This window comes from Pezoporus occidentalis, unplaced genomic scaffold (genome assembly GCF_034315485.1).
Source record: "Pezoporus occidentalis ecotype Australia unplaced genomic scaffold, CSIRO_AGI_Poc_V1 ctg124, whole genome shotgun sequence".
Lineage (NCBI taxonomy): Eukaryota > Metazoa > Chordata > Aves > Psittaciformes > Psittacidae > Pezoporus > Pezoporus occidentalis.
In genome coordinates this window covers 1,286,548-1,305,207 of record NW_026913038.1, presented here as the reverse complement: position 1 = coordinate 1,305,207, position 18,660 = coordinate 1,286,548, and the positions used below count along the sequence as shown (strand labels likewise).

Sequence of the window (18,660 nt, the reverse complement as noted above, 5' to 3'; positions counted from 1 at the left end):
CAACCTGATGCACAGCTAAAAATGTGTTTTGCTTCTAGGCAATAGTATACGAAGGCCAAGACAAGAACCCAGAAATGTGCCGAGTTCTGCTCACGCATGAAATAATGTGCAGGTAAGAAATACCCCTCTTCCAGTTAATTAGTGATGAGAAGATGAATCTGTCTCTCAAAATCTAGGTTGAACCTGCAGCTATTTTTGGACCTAAATTTATCTTTCTTGCATTAAACAATCCCAAAATAACCCAGTTCAGTTTGTGTAATTAGCAGCAAGGTCTCAGCCGTCACACTAGTTTTCAATTATTTATAAAGAGTTGTTCTTCGCAGAACACTACTGGTTTTCATTTAGACATTGTAGCCCATAAAAGGTCTCCTCACCAAAATTAACAGTCGATTATAGTCTTCTAGCAATAAACGTCTCTGCCCCCAGTTCCCAACAGAACCTCCTCAGTAGAATGACAAAATAGTAATTTCTGTATTTTTTTCTCTGGATGTGATGAGACTCGAGGTCAGGAGGGCCAGTCTTAACCAGTTGCTGCTCATGCAAGGTCCCTGCTCAGCTGGAGCGGGGCAGGTGATACTCCTCCATGCAAAAGATGTCTTCCTGTTGGTTTTCTATAAAAGGCCTTGTGCAGATTTGGCTCTGCCTTGTGCTCTCTGCCCCTGAACATGCCTGCTTGGGGTTGGTCACTTGAATTCAGGACAGCCAAATATCTTCTCTCCTGAACACGATACTTCTGCAGCTGCTTTGTTCTCTTTTCTGGCCAATTGAAATAGGTGAAGCCTTTTCTACTCCCCTTTTACTGCAGAGAAGGCAGCATCTTCCCACAGAACCTTCTAGCACCTAGGAGAGCTTGACCTCATGGTCCCACTAAAGTTAGTGGATATTTTTTGCATGTCTGAAAAAATCATTTGTTACATGTTATTCGATGGCAGAAAAGAATTCCCTTGTGGAAGATGAGGCGTTCTTGCATAAGCTCATTGTTACAATCAGTTGTTTTAAGACTGTAAAAATGCCATTGCATGCGTTGTAACTTTTACAAAATGCATTTACTAAAAAGGAGTAACTTGAGGGTAAAAACTAGTACCCACTTCTAAGAGGAGAAACTTGGATGAGGGTTTCCTGGTGGGGGACAGACTTAGAAAAAAGTATTCAGATGGAAACTTCTCTGTTGGTTGATTTTTATTATTTTTTATTATTATTATTATATTATTTCTTTTCTGTCTTGGGGATCTCCATATTTTGTCCTCCATGGCAGCTCCTCCCTGATAAAAGTTTACTGCAGGTCAATACCCTGCGATGCCAGCAGAGAAGGAGCTGCTCCGCTTGCTTTGCCAGCCTGGGTAAAACCCCACAAAGCCCCTCCAAATTATTCCTTGCAGCATTTGGGGATTTCAGTTTCCATATTGTATTTTTCCAGGCTGCTTCATTCATGATTTGGTTTCTTCCAGGAAACCAGAGATACCCCATTGCAGTCTAAGAACTATCAGAGTGCATGGATATCTCCAAGAGGTGCCAGAGCTTCTTGCTGCTGGTGGGAGCTGCAGTATTGCTTTGCTTGAGGACTCTGGGCCAGTTCTCCCTTTCCCAATGGAAACCCAGTCCTGCTGACAAGTCATAATTGCCCTAAAATTTGTTGCCCCAATTAGCACCAGTTTCACACTAGATACCTAGCTAGGACCAGTTCATGGAAATATTACAGGAGGCCCCTGACCTGATAAGGCTGAAGTGTGTGCTTAGCTTTTCTCTAGTAGTAAACCAGTAAAACAGTGGGGCCGTCCATGTGAGTAAAACTAAGCACGTGCTCAAGTGCCTGCAGTGTCAGGTCTGAAACTGCTGCTCGTTCCTCATACTTAAACGACAAGGTTTTTGAGCTAGGAGTTACATCTGCCAGCCGCTCTGAGCTATCCATCCAAGGGTAAAGACTGCCTACTTCAATGTATTAATTTTCTTACTAACACTTTAGAAACATAAAGAGTAAAAAGTAAATTAAAACTTCCTATGGAGGGCTGAGTTCTAACCAGAGGACCAAATAACCACATCAAAGATTTACGGACATTCAGTATACTTTGAGACAAAATTATTTCCATTCTGGGAATGTGGAAATATATGCAGTCATTCCCTTTATTAAAGCACTTTACACTTCCTTTGTTCTTAAAATTGACTGGATCAGGAGGTTTATTCTTCTCCTTCTATTTGTTTACTGCTAGATGCTGCCTTGAGTTTCATAAGCATAAGGCAGAGCACTAGTAAAAGAAATAATAATCTGACCATAGCAGGTAAATGTTGTATGCCTGATGGGGTGGGGGAGATATATTCAAATGTCTTATAGCTCATATTAGATATTACCCATTTCCTTTTCTGCCTATACATGTGTAAGAGGGTGCTGTTTGTTTACCAGGCCGCTTGACCCTATTGCACAAATCTGTCATCTATTGTGCTGCTAACACTCTTTTAAATTGCAAATCTGATGCTCTTTAGGGGTCTAGAAGGAGAAAAAAAAATCTCTCTCCACACCATTCTGTTTCTCTTGATTTCTTGCCTGTTGTAAGTGGAAGTTGGGATGTGCTGAATTTGCACCAGGGGTGCAAATGCAGCCTCAATTATAAGCATAAAATTAGAGTCTGTTCCCCATTAATCAGCCCAGCTAATTGCTATGCACTACCATTAGCCATATGGTGTGAAAGACAGCTTGCTCTCCCTAAGATGAAATTTCTTCATTTCAGACATGAAATAGTGAGGGCTCTGTATTTTAAAATAGCTTGTTTTAGATATTTAATTTCTAAACAACTTTCAGCAGTGCTCTCTATCAAGGCTAACTGCACAATAAAACTTTGCATTTATGTGACAAAGCTGGGTATTTATAGTATACGACAACTATGGCACGGATAAGACAAAGAATTCAAATGTATAGGAGAATCCTGGTTGTGGTAGGAAAGTGGGCTGGTGTTTGCTTCAGGTAGTGGTTTATTTCGAAGGATTTCATTGTGTTTTGTCAAATATAAAACACTGTTGGCGAAAATGTTAATAGCTGGGGAGAATTCACAGCCTCAGTGGAATTTATTAGTATTGTAGGCAGCATGGGGAGGGACATCTATAGTTAATATTGCCTCAACAATTTCCATTATGAAACCTTCAGTGGCTTACAGCTTTGCCAAACTTAAACTGTTCTGGCTGAAACGTCCTTTGCAGGGTGTCAGCCTCAGGCTGACTTTCTTTGGAAAGTTTCAGCTAAAATGGTTCAGTGATTTCTGAGAATGAGGTTGGAGTAAAATATGGGTTTTGTCTGTGTAAAATACAGCCTTAGAGCCATCTTGGCAAGAACCTCCCGCACCTCCATGCTTCAGGGTGAGGAGCCTTTTTGGGGCAGGGCTCGTCCCGACCGCATCATCTTCAGGATGAAAGCCACCTCACTGGGAGCTCCTGCAAAATCTCCCACATGGACTTGCTAACGACTTGTTAGAGCCTGGCAGCTGAGTGATCGGAAAGTCGCATTTGCGCTGGCCACATGCCATCGCCCCGTCATTTCTCATTGTTTATTGTCCCCACAGAAAGCCCAAGCACAGATACACAAAGCAGGGCTCCTCTCGCGAGTGATGCTCCTGCCCACCACAGCAGGGGAGGGATGAGAGGATTTGGGGGTGCCAGACATTGGGGTGAGCAGGCCACCTCCTGTGTGCCCACAGAAGTGCCGGGTAGTGCAGGCTAGAGATGGTCCAGCACAGGGAAGTGAAGAGGAAGATAGGGAGCAAGACGGCAGGAAGGCAGCAGGTCCCCAGAGATGTGCGGTGAGGACAAAGGCAGCAATAAAAACTGGGAGTGGTGGTGGCAGCCAGCAGATGGGGAGGCCTGTGAAGGGGTAGGACGGGGATGGTGTGGGGCTTGGGCAGGAGCCCTGTGAATGGCAAGGATGGCAATTGGAGTGGGGTAGACAGAGATGGGGGGCAGGAGCAGGATGAGGTTGTGATGGGAAGAGGTTGCATTACTGTCTAGAATTACTTGTTTTAAAAGTGAGCTGCCCCCAAACATACTAAGTTTTGTAGGCTTTTTTTTTGTTGGCCAACATGGCGTTGTGCCTGAAACCTGGCTCCTTGCCCCACTTGGGGAGAGGTGTCATGGAAGAACAGAGAGGACGAGACCTTGCCCCCCTGGCTGCAAGCAGCTGGCACTCAGCAGCTCTTCCTAAGCTTTTTCAGAGCCTTGCTGGGAGCCGGAGGGTTCTGGGTGACTTGGAGAAGCTCCTGGGAATTTTTAAATTCCTTCAGGGAAAAGAGCACTGAATATTTAGGATCTTATTTCCAAGTGTTAAGTAGGCACTAAAACTTTTGAGGCAAGTACTTCTCATGCAAGCAGGTCTCAGACTCAGGGTTTGCATGATGTTTTAATTCTCTGCATAGAAAAACTAGGGTAGAGGAAGCCTTGAATTCTGCTGTTGAGAGATAAAAACACAAAGACAAGCTAAAGTTTAAAAAGTAATTATCTAGAACATGAAAGAACATTTGGAGCCTCCTTTCAGAGAGCAGGATGTGTCAGACGTGCACCTCTTCCACACCACCCTCAAATTGCAGTGCAAGGAGTGAGGACTTCTACAGTTGCTCAGGATTATGGGGTGCACTCTTTGGAAGCCCTGCCCAAATGGGGCGGATATCCGATGAGCAATGCAGTCTTTACTCAGTTCTTGAAGCTGGGTTGTCCCCATTGGCCAGTGCCTGACTCCATCCTGCTTGCAGCAGGAGGTGAGTCCAAGGTGTCCCCATCTCCAGGCCCCTGCCGCCACTTCTCCCTCTAGGTTAGTGCCCAGGAAGATGCTCTGAGCCTTGTGGTAAATGGATGGTGGTATCTGCCCATCTCGTGCTGGGAGCCTGGGAACCTTTGCTCGCCTGAGTAAATGTGGCAATTTCTGTCCCTCCAGTCTGCTGTGAGAATGTCAGGACTAGCCCTGATTTGCTTCAGTCACAAGAACTGCATTGTCTTAACTTGTGCCAACTCTGTTTCTAATTACATTTTAATCATTTAAAAATGATTAGCAGTTTTTATTGCCTTGTTTGTGGGTAAATTTTCTCACCCCACACATTCTAGCTGCACTCCAACGACAAGTCCTTTTATAGGCAAAACAGCCCCCCGAACGTCCACATGACTATTTACCTACAGCATATTTTATTCCTTCCTAAATTTTAATGCTTTCTGGGTGCCAAGACTCTTGCATTTTCTGGTGGATCAATTGTGGTATTGTGCTGTAAAATTAAGCAGTTTTTTTTGGCAATCCCAGACAATGTAACTTCCACCGAAATGAAGATACCGCACATGTGTTAACTGTGAAAAGTTTCAGCCCTGAATAGTTGCCTTGAAGCTCTTTGCGGTGAAAAGAATTATGTATTTTCCTCTCTTTGAAAACAATTTTTTTTATTTTTTTTAAGCCATGTTTAAACAGGCTGGTTTTGTAAAAGGCCCCCCCCCTTTTTTTTTTGTTATCTTTAGTGTGGTTACTTGCTTTATTGCTAATCTTGGTGGGTAACTGTATATTATTCACTCTATTGTTCAGCAACACAAGAGAACCTTTGTCATATTCCCAACAGGATTATTTATATAGCATGGCACTTCTGAGGGCTTCTTCCTGCCCTGATGTTTTCCACCTTCTAGGGAAAAGAAAGTAGTTCATCTGAGTGGGAGCCATAGTTGCTCTTGCCAGCCACCCACTGAAATGAAAGCGATGCGCAGGTCCCTGGAACGCTATTTGGAACAAGCTTGGTGGTTTCCAAAGATCTGGTTGTGTGTGGTTGAGGTTTACCAGGAAGTTTATTAAATGGAGGCATGTGCTCAGGTCTGGCCAGGGAGAGCAGAGTGGTCCTTGCTGCCTGTCACCATGGGATGGGGTCCCTGCAGCTGCATAGAAGCTGCCCAAGTTTGATCCAGAAGCTCTTTGGGGGGGACCAAGGAGGGCTTGCGAAGACCAGGAGTTCTTGATTAATTTTTTTTTTTTTATTCCTTGAAGCCTTGACTTCAGTGGAGGATTTTGTTTCAAGAGGCATCAGCAAACAAGAGCTTTCCTTGCTAGATGGGTGTTTCCCCCCTGGGGTGGGTGGAAGCCTGAGGATTGGTCACCTATGTAGCTATGACAAGGTCTCATGGGTTTGGATGGGCTACAGGGTGAGCAGGGCAGCCTATATGTCACTCAGCCACAGCTCTAGATGCACCAGGAGGGATTTCCACCCTGAGCAGAAATGTATATGCTGCCTGTGAGCTTACCTGCAATATATCTGTGGCTCCTAATGGACAGTAATCCCTGACAAGGAATTGTCACAAACAACAATTTAACTTCTCTTAGGAAACAATGAGCCACCTTACTTCAAAAGAATCCCAGCCTCGAGGTCAGCAATGGAGCAATGCTTTGGGAGACAGAGCTTATTTTTCACATGCCTGCTTTGTATCTGACCTGACGCAGGGCACCAGCCGCTGGAGCTGTGCTCTCCGTGGCATTAGGGATTGTTAACATGCTCAGAAAACTTGGGGAAACAGGCACGCTCGAGCATAAAAGAACTGCTGCCAATGGCACTTGCATTTCGGCTCCCCCATTAACAACAGTGTTTCTTGGAGAATAAGCATTTTCAGATTTCAGGGGGAGGTTTTCTGGTAGCTGAGAATTGTGTAGAAGTAGGAATATCTTGTGGATGTGTAATGTAAGTGTTAAGCAAATGTAAAAACTAGGCTCAGCATGGAAAAAGCTGCCTTATTTTGTGTGCGAGCGTCTGTGGCACAACTGTTCAACCCCATGGCAAAGAGGCTACGAATAGGCAGGTCTCCCTGTTTCGGGTGATCCTTGAAATATTATTTGTGAAAGGGCCAAAACCCCTCTCTTTTTATATTTTCCGTTGCTAACCAGCTGTGCAAGAAGTTAAACATAGTAATTAACCCATATGTGACCCACTACATTTGACTGATTTCCAGGCAGGGACCGAGCGGTAACTCTAGCCGGCAATTTGAACCTACCATGTTCGTAATGATGATTTTACAGTGTAATGGTTGCACTAAATCCTTTCGCTTTTGCTCTGTAGCCGCTGTTGTGACAAGAAAAGCTGTGGCAACAGAAATGAGACTCCATCAGATCCAGTGATAATTGACAGGTAAGGACTGCTATTGTTTCCTTCCATTTTTTTTATCCCCCCTCCTCATTATAACGAAACACCTGCCCTGTGTTGCTAATGGGGAAGAATTAGGAGTATGTATGGATGAAATTTCGTTTTTGATACTGAATTAGTTGTGCTTTGCAATTGCGATTGCCATGGAAGGGCCATATGGAGGATAATGGAGTGACCTGCTCTTTGGAGGGCTTCAGTTCTTGTAACTGATTCATGTGCATAAAGAGGAGATTTTTCTTTCTGACTTTCTGTGGCTCAATTCACATGCTATGCCAGGGAAGCTTCAGGAATAAAATAATAATAGTTTTTGATTTATGAAATGTGGTTGGGTGCTTATAAATATTTAACTTTTATTTGAAAAATGTTTGAATCATTATCACTTAGCTACAGTAGTTCTGTTGGATGCAATCCATCTACATTTTAAGGCTTTTATTTATGCATAAAACCAGTTAAAAAATAGATCTGCAAAGTAAGGTTTTTCTCCTCCTCTTATTTTCTGTGGTTGGAATACTGTTTTGACTGTATTGTCAGCTGATCAATTCATTTTTGCCTGTCTTAATTGCCGTGTTTTTAAACAGATTCATATTACTAATCTGACATCACCATGTAAATCACTGTAGTACAATATATCTATTTTAGTTGTTCCGAGCCATGCATAGTTTCTGTGCTTGCAAATTATGCAAAATGGTAGCCAAATAGTCATTTTTACATTTTCATTGTCCAAACTCATTGTACAAAGCCATGTGCAATAACCTGGCTATTATGCAGCATTACTCTAGAAGAGTTAAATGGCCATGAAGTACTGAAAGTGTCTGTCATCACCTAGGGAAAGCAATACCCTTGCACTAATCTGTGAATAGAGGGAGCCTGAAGGGAAACTACCTATACTTATAGGGGCAAGAGCATAGAATAGTGTGCTTCTCCTTGCATTGTTGTCTGAGTTAAGGTTTGCTATACTCAGTTTAAAGTATTTTCTGTGCCAGGGCATCCATGTTAGAGGTGAAGAGGGTTTGGTGCGTTGGGTGCCCCACACAGAGAATGGTCCAGGGATAGGGCAGAGCCTTGCCTAGCATTGTGCTCATCCAGATTTACAGTTCTTGTTTGAATTTGGTAAGAAAGTGCATATATTGGAAGCTTATATCAGGTGTTTTGATTAGCTATAATAAGTGATCCTGAGAGTGTTTAAATCTCAGAAGGTATATCTATTTTAACTAGGCATATTTTCATCTTCTGTGAGCATTAGGTAGTAGCAGAGAAAGTGTGTGTGGGGAAAAATTCACAGTGAAATCTGTATGGAGATGTGTTTTATAAGCATGGTACAGAGCTGAACACTATAAACATGGTGTTAGAGTGGCATTTTGAGCAACATGAAAGCTACAAAATTCACATGAATTTTTCATTGTACTGGAAAGTGAGATGTTAAGATGCTAATGGCAGGTTTACAGAAATATTTTGTTTAACTATCTAGTATGCAAAACTGCTAGTTGCAAATCATTTCAGATTATGAAAGCCAGAGATGCTGTCTGTTACACACTTTCTGCAAAATGAGGAAAACTGTTACATGGAAAAAACAGATTTAGGCTCCTAGCAGTGATCAATTTCTCAGTCTTTACCTAAATTGATGCAAAAGGAATGAATTCTGAAGATTATTTTGAAAAGGCAAGCTAAACATAATTTGAAGATGATAATACAAACCCTACCTCACCACCTGCTCTGAATCATGCTTGGCTTGTGAATGGGTTAAGCTTTTAAGTTCTTCACTTGGTTTTAAATTGTGACTTTGATACAGAAGGCTGATATGACTGTGGTTTGAATAACATTTGATTTTGACCTGTTCCTGTGGGTTGCAGTGGTATAAGAAATTTGACTCAGCAGTACTGTAATTAGCCCTCCCCGTGTTTTTGAAACAGGATTGTGTTACCTGGATTGCATTAGTGTGGCTTCTATTGTTGCCGCTTCGCATCTGTCCCAGTAGGGTACTTAAAACCTTTTCTTGGCTGGGGCTAGTTCAAACAATTTAGGCCAAATAAGTATGTGCTTTATACAGTTAGTGGCTTTAGTGATGTTTCTTGTGACATTTATCCTATTCATTTTTTTTCTCCCTTTTGGTTCGGAAAGGATGAAGTGATCTATATGGAGCCTTTTTACCTTAAAACGAGTCCTTTAGAATTGTCCTAACTTTAAAATGCCTGCACAAGCCAGAACATGTGTTTAATTGTACTCCATTGTCACTTCTCCATGCGTGCAATTTTTAACTATTATGTCAATTGATATGCAAAACCATATTTAGCTATTTTTATTTGCATGTGAGCTTAGAGAATTCATTTACCATTTGGGCTAAAGCACTCCCACATGCCTTACACTCCGATAAAGTCTTGCCTATGGATTTAATCTAACTGTTGCGTCAAATCCTGTGAATCCACAGACTCTGACCTAACATAGAGCTTAACGTAGAATCTGTCCATGGGATTTTTGACATATGTACTTACATGGAAATGCTATCCTCCTCTTACATGCTGCAATACTATTTTGGATTGATTAATTCTCTTTGATGAGGTTAGAGAAACTTGGGGTAGAGAGAGCTCTGTCTTTGTGGTGGTTTAGTGAACTTGGCAAAGAAGCTGTTTGGCAACTTCAAAGTTACATGTGTTGTATTCTTTTTCAAACCCTAGATATGAAAAGTAAATCGCACATTTCAAAATGTGGGATTTAAAAAAAAAAGTCTGTTTGAAACAGGATATCTTTATCCTTTATGAAATTGCTTTATACTTCGCTCTATTATGGTATCAGCAGATACAGCAGTGAAAGGGACGTAGAGAAATTTATACTCATGTAGTGATCTAAATTTTCTCTGGAGAACAAAATAAACCTATTATGCTTATAGAGCAGTCATTTCAGGGAAGTTTCTTGGAAACCTGTGTGTGTCTGAATCATCTTCTTAGCATAGCCTGTATATTTTATCACTAATCCAGTTACATGTGTTGAGATGAAGATCTGATGAACAGGAACTCATTTTAAAAGGGATATTATTGTCACAATACAAATGCACAATTCCTCCTACAAGTGCAGTGGCAGGGCTGTATTGTAATCCTGCTTAAAGAAAACACAGAGCACTTCCTGTTATTAAATTAAATTCTAGATTGATTTAACTTTCAAATTGTAACTCATATTTGAATTTAAAAGGTTTGCAATAAAATTCCTGTGAAGAAATTGAATAAATTGTAGTTTTATTGCCACTCTGGATATCCTGGTGTCCTAACCTTTTTCCTTACAGTTACCTTAGTTCAATAAATAAAACCTCATTAGACTATTCCCATTTCAACGAGTTTATTAAATTTTACAGGAGTAATTAGCATAAGCTGTGCTAATTTTTCTGGAAGACTAATGAGAGAGCTTCCTAATTAGGTTTGCTTTGTAAGAATCGGAAAAGATGATAATGACAAAAGTCACATAGGGGAGAAAGTGGGGCTTTATATTATTCCTTGGTTCAGGAAAGAGACTCCTCTCTCCGCATTCTGCTCCAAACTTTTAAACCCAATTTACCAGTGCAGGATTGCTATTTAATGGTGTTACTTGTGCCTGCTGGGGCTTCTTTACCTTTTATGGCTGCATCCAGTAAACAGGAGTCCTAGTGACTGATAAAATAGGAATAATCACTGCAATCCCAAATATAGCGGCAGAAAAATCTCAGCATTTAGGGCCTATATATATATATATATATATACCTCCAACTTGTGACTTTGCATGGAAGAAGGGCTGAAACCAGCCCATTTGGCAATTGCTGGTTCATCCCAACTTTTGCTGCTTCCCAGAGTATGCAAGCAGGCAGATGACAGTGACCTGAAATTGGCTTTGCTGAGATTTACCAAGACAGATGAGACCTACTTAAGAAATCTCAGCTCTGTCTATCTTTTGGATAGAGGAACTTTAATTGTGGTGTAAGTCAACAGGCTTTGTGTTTTAGCTCCCCCGGGTAGAGACTGTGTGCCCTTAGGTGGTAGGTGAGCATGGTGATGAGCAGGGTCTTTTCTTGCCCTTGCCTGGCAATATACTGAAGTTCTTCACGTGCTGTTTTGGATGCAATTTCTGAGCAATGAGGCTCACTCTGGCTTTGAAGAGGTGGTTTATGCATTTCCAGCGCAAGCAGAGCTCTTGTCTATGGAGCAAGAGTGGGGACTCATAAATTGGAGGCTGTAATATCTTCTAAGCTTTATTATCAGATGACACCAAGGTATATTTTAATACATGACCTGCTACCAGTGTTTGAAACGCCTGTGTGCTTTTGGCACCTGCTGTATGGGGTGCTCAGCCAGGCTCTCAGTCATCTGTCCCCAGTACACCCAGCTGCTGTGGCTGTGGAGGGAGCCAAATCACCTGCATATGTTTTTGAAATCTTTCAGCCTTTAACCTGAAAAACTTTATGTTTGTGGGTAGAATTTCACTGTGCAATGGCATGAAACGAGGAGTGAATGACTTTCAATGTCTCCGTTTTACTGCTTTACAAGTCATCAGGTAGCGGATTGTATTCTACGGGCCTGATCATCTTTTCATCCTAAATACCAGGCAGGTGGAAAAATGACACAGAGGACTGTACCACACTCACTTCGTCCTCCCCACAAATACACTTGTTAGGCAGATGTGGCGATTAATGCATTTTGCAGTAGATTTCCATGGCTGGAGGGAGAGTGATGGAGACGCAGGCTGGCTGGCAGATCTGGCCAGCTTTAGGAGAGATGCTGGTAACAGGGCGAGGCTGGTTTTGCTTGGGAGGGAGCTGCAGAGGATTGCTTTGCTGCAGGGGATGGGATCAGTGCCGCAGCTGATCCCCAGCCAAACTAAAGGGACATGTGCTCATTGTAGCACTGGTGTCACAGCAAAGTGGCAGAAGATGCCAGGCATTATGGCAGTGCTTCCTCTGCAGGACCTCCGGTTCCTGACATGTCCTGGTCATATCCTTGATCCCCCTCACCATATGTGGTACCTGAACCTTGCTGTGTGGGGTCATCAGAAGGTTTCTGTGCTGGTGTCCTGCTCCTCCCTTGCCCATGCTGGAGATAGGGCTGCAGGAGGCTGAGGATCCCATTCGTCCTGGATCCTTGGGTGGACTTCGCATGCAGGCAGGCAGGCATGACATGTTCTAACAAATCTCAAGACATAGGTGCAGAATACTCCTGGGCCTGAATATTCAGCTGTTCTCTTGAGTCTTGTGCTGGAAATTACCCACTCCTTCCAGAGCCAGATGGGAGTTACATCAGGGAGGCAGTCCAGGGAGCAGAAACTGGGTGACAGAAGACTACCCCCCAGCACTGCACAGAGATGTCTCCCATGCTGTCTCTGGGCCTCTAAGCAGGGCATTCAGACAGCCAGAAGTTGGCCTTGAGCATTTCATGCAAGCTCCCAGAGCCTCTGAACCCATACATTTCTGAGGGGGGAGAGACTGAAACACACATCCTTGAGGGTTTAGTTGTGATTGATGCAGCTGAGAAGCATTACCCGAAACATTTCCCACATGACTTCGGCAGCCAAAGGCATTTTGAGCCCTTGTGAGATAAATGGGAGACTCTGATCACTAGATGACTCTCACACAGAGTTTCAGACATAACCCTCTATCAGCACTCCTCAAACATGGGGTGCCAGTTTTCTTTCTGGTGATGAAATCACTAGAGCTGGGGGTAACTTTGCAAGGATTCTTGCAAAAATCCCTTGGTTTCAGCCTACTGGGGTTGGCACATATCTCTGCTGCTTCAAAATTCATTTATTTTGCTCTTGGCGTTGAGTGAACTTGGTCAGGGTCAAACAGCTTCTGCTTATTGTTTGTTTGATTTCTCTCCCCTCTGCTCCAAGTATAAGAATTTTTGTATAATCTCAAAACTATTTTGCAAAACCTTAATTTGGTCTTAGCTTCACTCAGGAGGTTTGTGATTTTCTTAGCAAACCTGTTCTGAGTTTTCAGTGTGTTATAAAATCCCAAACCAGGCAAGTTTTATGTGGTTTTGGGTTTCACTGCAAACATTTCACACTACTCTAATAGTTGCTTGCTTCTCTCAGTGATGCCTTTTGAATCTGCAGCTAATGTTTTGGGCTTTATTTTCACTGTGATCTTATGCCTGATTGTCACTATTTAATATCACAGTGATAAAACAGAGGCTCCTCTTGCAAAGAAGGTGTATTGTGCTAGGTACTCTGTAAACTCTACGTAGGTAGATGATCCTGTTCCCAAAGAGAAGTGGTTCTTCTGATACAGACTGAAAATGGAGATTGAGATTTTTCTGTCAAGAATAAAAACCTTAGGCTTGTATTGAATATCCTGGGGATGAGGAAAGTGAAGACCAGCCTACTCTATTGCTTTTGGCATTTGACTATCATCTTGGTGCTCACCCACAGCCCTTTGAGGCTTGGCCACTTGTCAGTCTAGAAAAGTGACTTGAGTGCACACATGGGGTATGATGGACCTGCTGCTCCAAGACCAGTATGTGTCTGTATAGGTCTGATCTGCCTTGGGTAGGTGGTGAGCCTGAGGTGTGCAGCTCTGCACTTACTGCTTTCAGTTGGTTAAGTCCCTTGGGCTCTTTCTGAAAATCTCAGTCTTGGTCAGCAAGGGTTGACAGCTTTAGGAGACTGCACTGGTTTAAGTCCTCAAAGTCCATCCTGAAGACCCTATGGGTTTTCTTATGCAGAGGAGCAGCCCGAGGTATAACTAGATTACTCTGCTGCTCCATTCAGATGGCAAGGTTTGAGCATCCAAGGTTAGAGGTGCTTAAAAAAGTTTGGCTGCCTCTGTACAGTGACCTCCTGCAGCATCAGGAAAGCTCCAAGTGCACTGGACTGGTCCCAGGAGGAGCCCAGGGCCTGGCAGGGGGATCTGTCCTTTGTTTCTGGTCACAAAACTTCAAATGTGCTTTTCATACTTATTGATTTCTTCATATGAACTCCTACTTCAAAGTGTGTCCTGCAGCAGGGAGGACGTGCTTGGCGCAGTGGGTTACTGGGCTCCATGCAGCTCAGTGTCAGTTCTTCTCTTTCTCAAGAGTAATGATTTTTTGGGGGGGAAAAGCTAGTGGCTTTTTCTCATATGAATATATATGTACACACAGTCTCTGGTGTAGATAAATTTCCTGTCCCATCTTAACACCTGATTTATTTCCATATTTCCTGTCACAGTAGGAATGCACACATGAATAAGAGTCATAGGAAAATGTATTTGCAAAGATCATCCTCAGTTTTAATGCAGATTAGCTAAAATTGTTCCGAACATGAAAAATGTATCTGAGCTCTATCCCAGCATTTACTGGGTAAAAACATAACCCAAGCTTTATTCTGTAGAAGCTGGGGTGTGTGAGTAGTTTTCTTCCTGTGAGTAGTCATAAATGTTTGCATCTTCTAGCCACAGAAATATATTCTTATAAGTAATCATCCACATCTACAGAAAAACTGTGATAAACTCAAATTCACTTCTGCCTGCTGGATGTATTTAATTTTAATACAACATCTAACTAATAAAGTTAAAAGAGAACAAGAAACAAGTGTAGGTTCCTGTGTAAATCATGATGGAGATGACTTTCTAGAAAAGGATTTACTGCTGTCCTCAGACAGCAGCAGGTCTCTGTAGTAATAGTGGTAAATACTGGTATGAATTTTTCTCTTTCCCTGCAGCATCATGGGGTATTTTTTTTCTGTAACAGTTCTGGAAAAGTACAGAAAAGCCATACAGAGTTCCCAGTGTGTTGCATTAGCAACTTTGCATAGGTAGTTTGTGATCAGAATATATTACTGTATCAAATGAGTGTTTACTCTTTTTGCTAAGGACAGTATTTTAGAGGTTTTTTTTTAAGCAGAATGAATAATTTTCTACCTACTTTTTAAAAATAGTGTTTGGAAATAGGAAAGGTGAAAACAAATTTTCTGGTGCTGTTAATATGTGAATTATGTGAAATGAGTTATTAAAAGGCTTTATAGCAAGTCACTGAAATTATATACTGGACAGTAATAAGGTGACCCAGATATAGAGCCTTTCACTGCAATCATTGAAATGCTATGAACAGTACTGTTTTGTCTTTGGTTTCTTGCTGCCTCTAAAGGTGTAGGCAGATGAAGATAACTTTAAAAAGAGCTATTTCTCCAATTACAAGCTCTTGTCCAAGAGCAAAGAAAGATTTTTCAGACTAACAGCATTCACTATAACAAAATTAAATTCCCTTCATCTGACAAGAGGCTGAGTTTGGCAATAGTCTGGGTTTTTTTTTCTTTTGCTGGAGATATAGCAGGAGCCACCCTCTATACCCCTGCTTTTCTCTGCAGTAGTGAGCAGCCAGACCTGAAAGGTGATGACCTGAATTTGGGGGGGAGTGAGGTGGGGAAGAGTGGGTGGGACTGGATGGCGTGAGGGCAGCGTGCCCATCAGTGGGCTTGAGGACATCGTTTCCCCATTGCTGGAGAAGGGTGGTTTCTTATCCCAGCGGTCCGGGGGGGTTGAGAGAGCAGCATCGCTGCTGCCACCTCCTGCTGGGCTGGGGCTGGATGCCCAGCCAAATCTCTCTGGTTTTGTAACGACGTGGTAAAATGTCCAAAACGGCATTCCACAACTATGCCATCTCGCTAACCGGCTGAGGCACAATAGTTCAGTAATGTAATATAAAAAGTAATGGTGTTAGCTAACACATCCTTAATAAGATATTGTCTGCTGCTCTGCCATATGCTACCGAGCAGGCTTTCCCTCTGTGGGGCTTTTGAGTTCTCTCAATAAGATTATTTCAAATACTCTAATCCTGAATCATTGACATGAATACAAAAGCCTAGTGACATCTAATAGATGCCTCTTAGCTTTGCTTTTCCTCTTGTTCCTTTCCTTTTTCTTCTCTTTTTACCTGACAAAAAGCTTACAGACACTTGGGCTCTGTCTCTCAGTACCAGCATGTGGGTCTCCTCATGAAATATAAAGGAGGAAAAAGGGCTGACATAGGGCTGATAAGCCACAGAGCAAAGGACCATAGAATTAAAAGTAAATGCCAGTAAATCCTCCCCTGTACACTTGGTTGTTCTTTTATTGTTTTCTTTAACTCTTCCAGTGCCATGCTGGGCTAGAAAGAGATGAAAAATGGGGTTAAAAAAAAAAGGTGATACTATAATGACATAGTGCCAGGGTCCTAAGGTTTGCTGTAGGCTTGGATTTTCTCAGTTCTCCTCCCACCTTGACTTTCTAATCAGAATTGCAAACTGTTTCAGCATCATGCAATCAGCTGAAAGTTTAAGTCATTTTTTCAAAGATTAATTAAAAAAGAAAAAGGACATCCCCAAAGTGACATCACGATTGTGACCCTGGAAGGGATAAATTTTATATAAAGTAAATGTTAGAAAGAATTGATAACTCATTGTGAGCATCTAGCACTAAAAAAAAATGATCTTCCTCTCGTTAGTGTTCTCTTGATGGCTGTCAGAGACCGTTCATCTGCTTTTGGACTTTGCCAAGCTGTTCATCCATTGATTCCAGAATTTGCCTTTGGATAAGGTTATCTGTATGGGATACAGCCAATGTCTACAATGGGTTAAAAGGAAGCTGTTTAAAACATAATAATTTTCCTTAATTTTCTCCATGATTTTGCAGGGAGACTGACAGGCTTTCCTGACCAGGATAACTATCCACTTCCACCCAGTTGAGTCAGGTCTTCTCTGTAATCTCCCTGAATATAATCTTTCAGTTGGATTTTTTGGCATCTGCACCACTACATAACCATTGGCTGACTTCCCAGTTGTTAAGTCACTTTGATTAGTGGATGTTAAAACCCACTTTACCTAGTTCAGATTGTGTAGAAGGATGACACAAGAAATGTATTCTGTATTCATTAAAATGTTTTTTGCTCTAGAAGAAGGAAATTAGCCACACTCAGGGCTATTAAGATCTGATGGTAAGATCTCCAGTCTGCTCCTTGTGCCTCTGCATCGCTTGTAGAGTCCAGCAGCATTCAGCTGCAGATGGGAACATGCCCCATCACATGTTTTGCTGGGGATTCTGCAGGCAGGAGAAGGGAACGACCTGCACAAGTTTTGTGGTAGCTGCCCTGCAGGGATCAGGATTTGGCCCTTTTTAAATAAAAGCAAGGGACTCCCACTGTGTTACAAAGGAGCACCCTGGGTAATCCTGGGCTCTTCTGGGGTCTAGGTAGAATTTGTTTCTCAAGCTGGAGTCTATGTGCTAAAAGCAGCTCTGAAAAATTAAGGGTTTTTTAATCTCTGGGGTTTTGGTTTCCTCTTGGCACTGTGGTCTGATGTTACTGAGCTCCAGGGGTCTCTGGGCTCCATTGGGCTGACCTGGCTCTCGGGAATGCACAGTGGCACAGAGAGAGCCTCTATCATAAGGAGCTGTTTAGGCAAGACAATCCCTAGGCTATATCTACCTTCTTTTCTTAAAGCATAGTGAGTGGTGTAATAGCCCTGGCATTCTGAAAAACAGAATAAACTGCAGTGTGGTGTAGGAGGAAAACTTCTTGCTGAACCCCATTATGTGTACACAAATTGTAGTCCGCTGAACACCGCATGGCAGGAGAGAGGAACTGTTTTTTTCTGAGGGGTTGCCCCGCTGTGACAATGGTAACTCAATTTGTCAGAAATTACAAGAACGTTAATACATCATGCCCTAATGTGTCGTTTGTGCATTAATACTTTAAAAGTCATTGGAGTTTTTCTAATAAATGCCTTCAAAGCTGGCTGGGCACTCATAAATTTGAGTTTTCAGAATTGCAGTTGAGACACCTATTTTCCCTGATTAGTTCTTGGAGTTTGTATGTAACAGTCAGCCTTGTTGACATTCGCAGCCATCCACATTTGAAAGAATAACATGCTGTTAGTTAATATTTCTGTTATTGTAAAGCGGCATGATTTGGGGGATGGGGGGGGGGGGAAGAAAGGGAGGCTGTTCTTGGGCAAACAAAAGAGAATTTTGGGAATGCTTTTTGCCATGGTAACCCAGTTATCGCTCATTAATCTGTCACATATGAAACAAGTTCCAGACTACAACACACTTAAACAAGGCAGTGTTCCCGGGGGGGTTCCCCCCCCTTCCCTGCTCTACCTCTTACCTGCAGGCAGTGTCCGGACTGGGCTCTGTGCAGTGCTGGAAGGGTTAACCCCTGCAGAAAATCCCATCATGTGCCCGGTTGGCTCTGAAGAAGCGGGGACCCCCTCCCTGCTTGGGCCACCTGGGCTGCCTGGCCCTGCCACCCCAAAAGCAGCTCCCCAGGGAGATGAGATGGGGGAACCAGCCCCGATGGGCGCTGCTGCTCTGGCTTTAGGGGCTGACTCTATCTCCAGAAGGAAGGAAGTTTTTTTCCTTCATTTCCAAGATAAGGTGTCATTCATGAGAGCAGCGTGCTGAACTAATCAGGTTAATTGAGAGGCCCTGAATAGCTCTCATTGAGCAGATCCCCCCTTCCTGCTCAAGGCAGATAGTGCAGACGGAGAGATTACAAGTGCTTTAAACTCTTTCTCCCCATCTCTGAATTTCACACCGATTTCAGGATGAGGAGGGTCACAG

At 42.7% G+C, this 18,660-nt stretch overlaps 1 protein-coding gene across 9 annotated transcripts in view; it reads left to right on the top strand.

Moving 5' to 3' along the window:
• The window catches only part of EBF1 (EBF transcription factor 1), a 279,371-nt gene that overhangs the window by 12,099 nt on the left and 248,612 nt on the right, over positions 1-18,660 (top strand). For all 9 annotated transcript variants that reach the window (XM_062607528.1, XM_062607527.1, XM_062607526.1 and 6 more), the window contains exons 5-6: positions 39-112; positions 7,050-7,118. In XM_062607528.1, the coding sequence (XP_062463512.1) occupies positions 39-112; positions 7,050-7,118 (143 nt within the window). The remainder of the gene's footprint in view (positions 1-38; positions 113-7,049; positions 7,119-18,660) is intronic.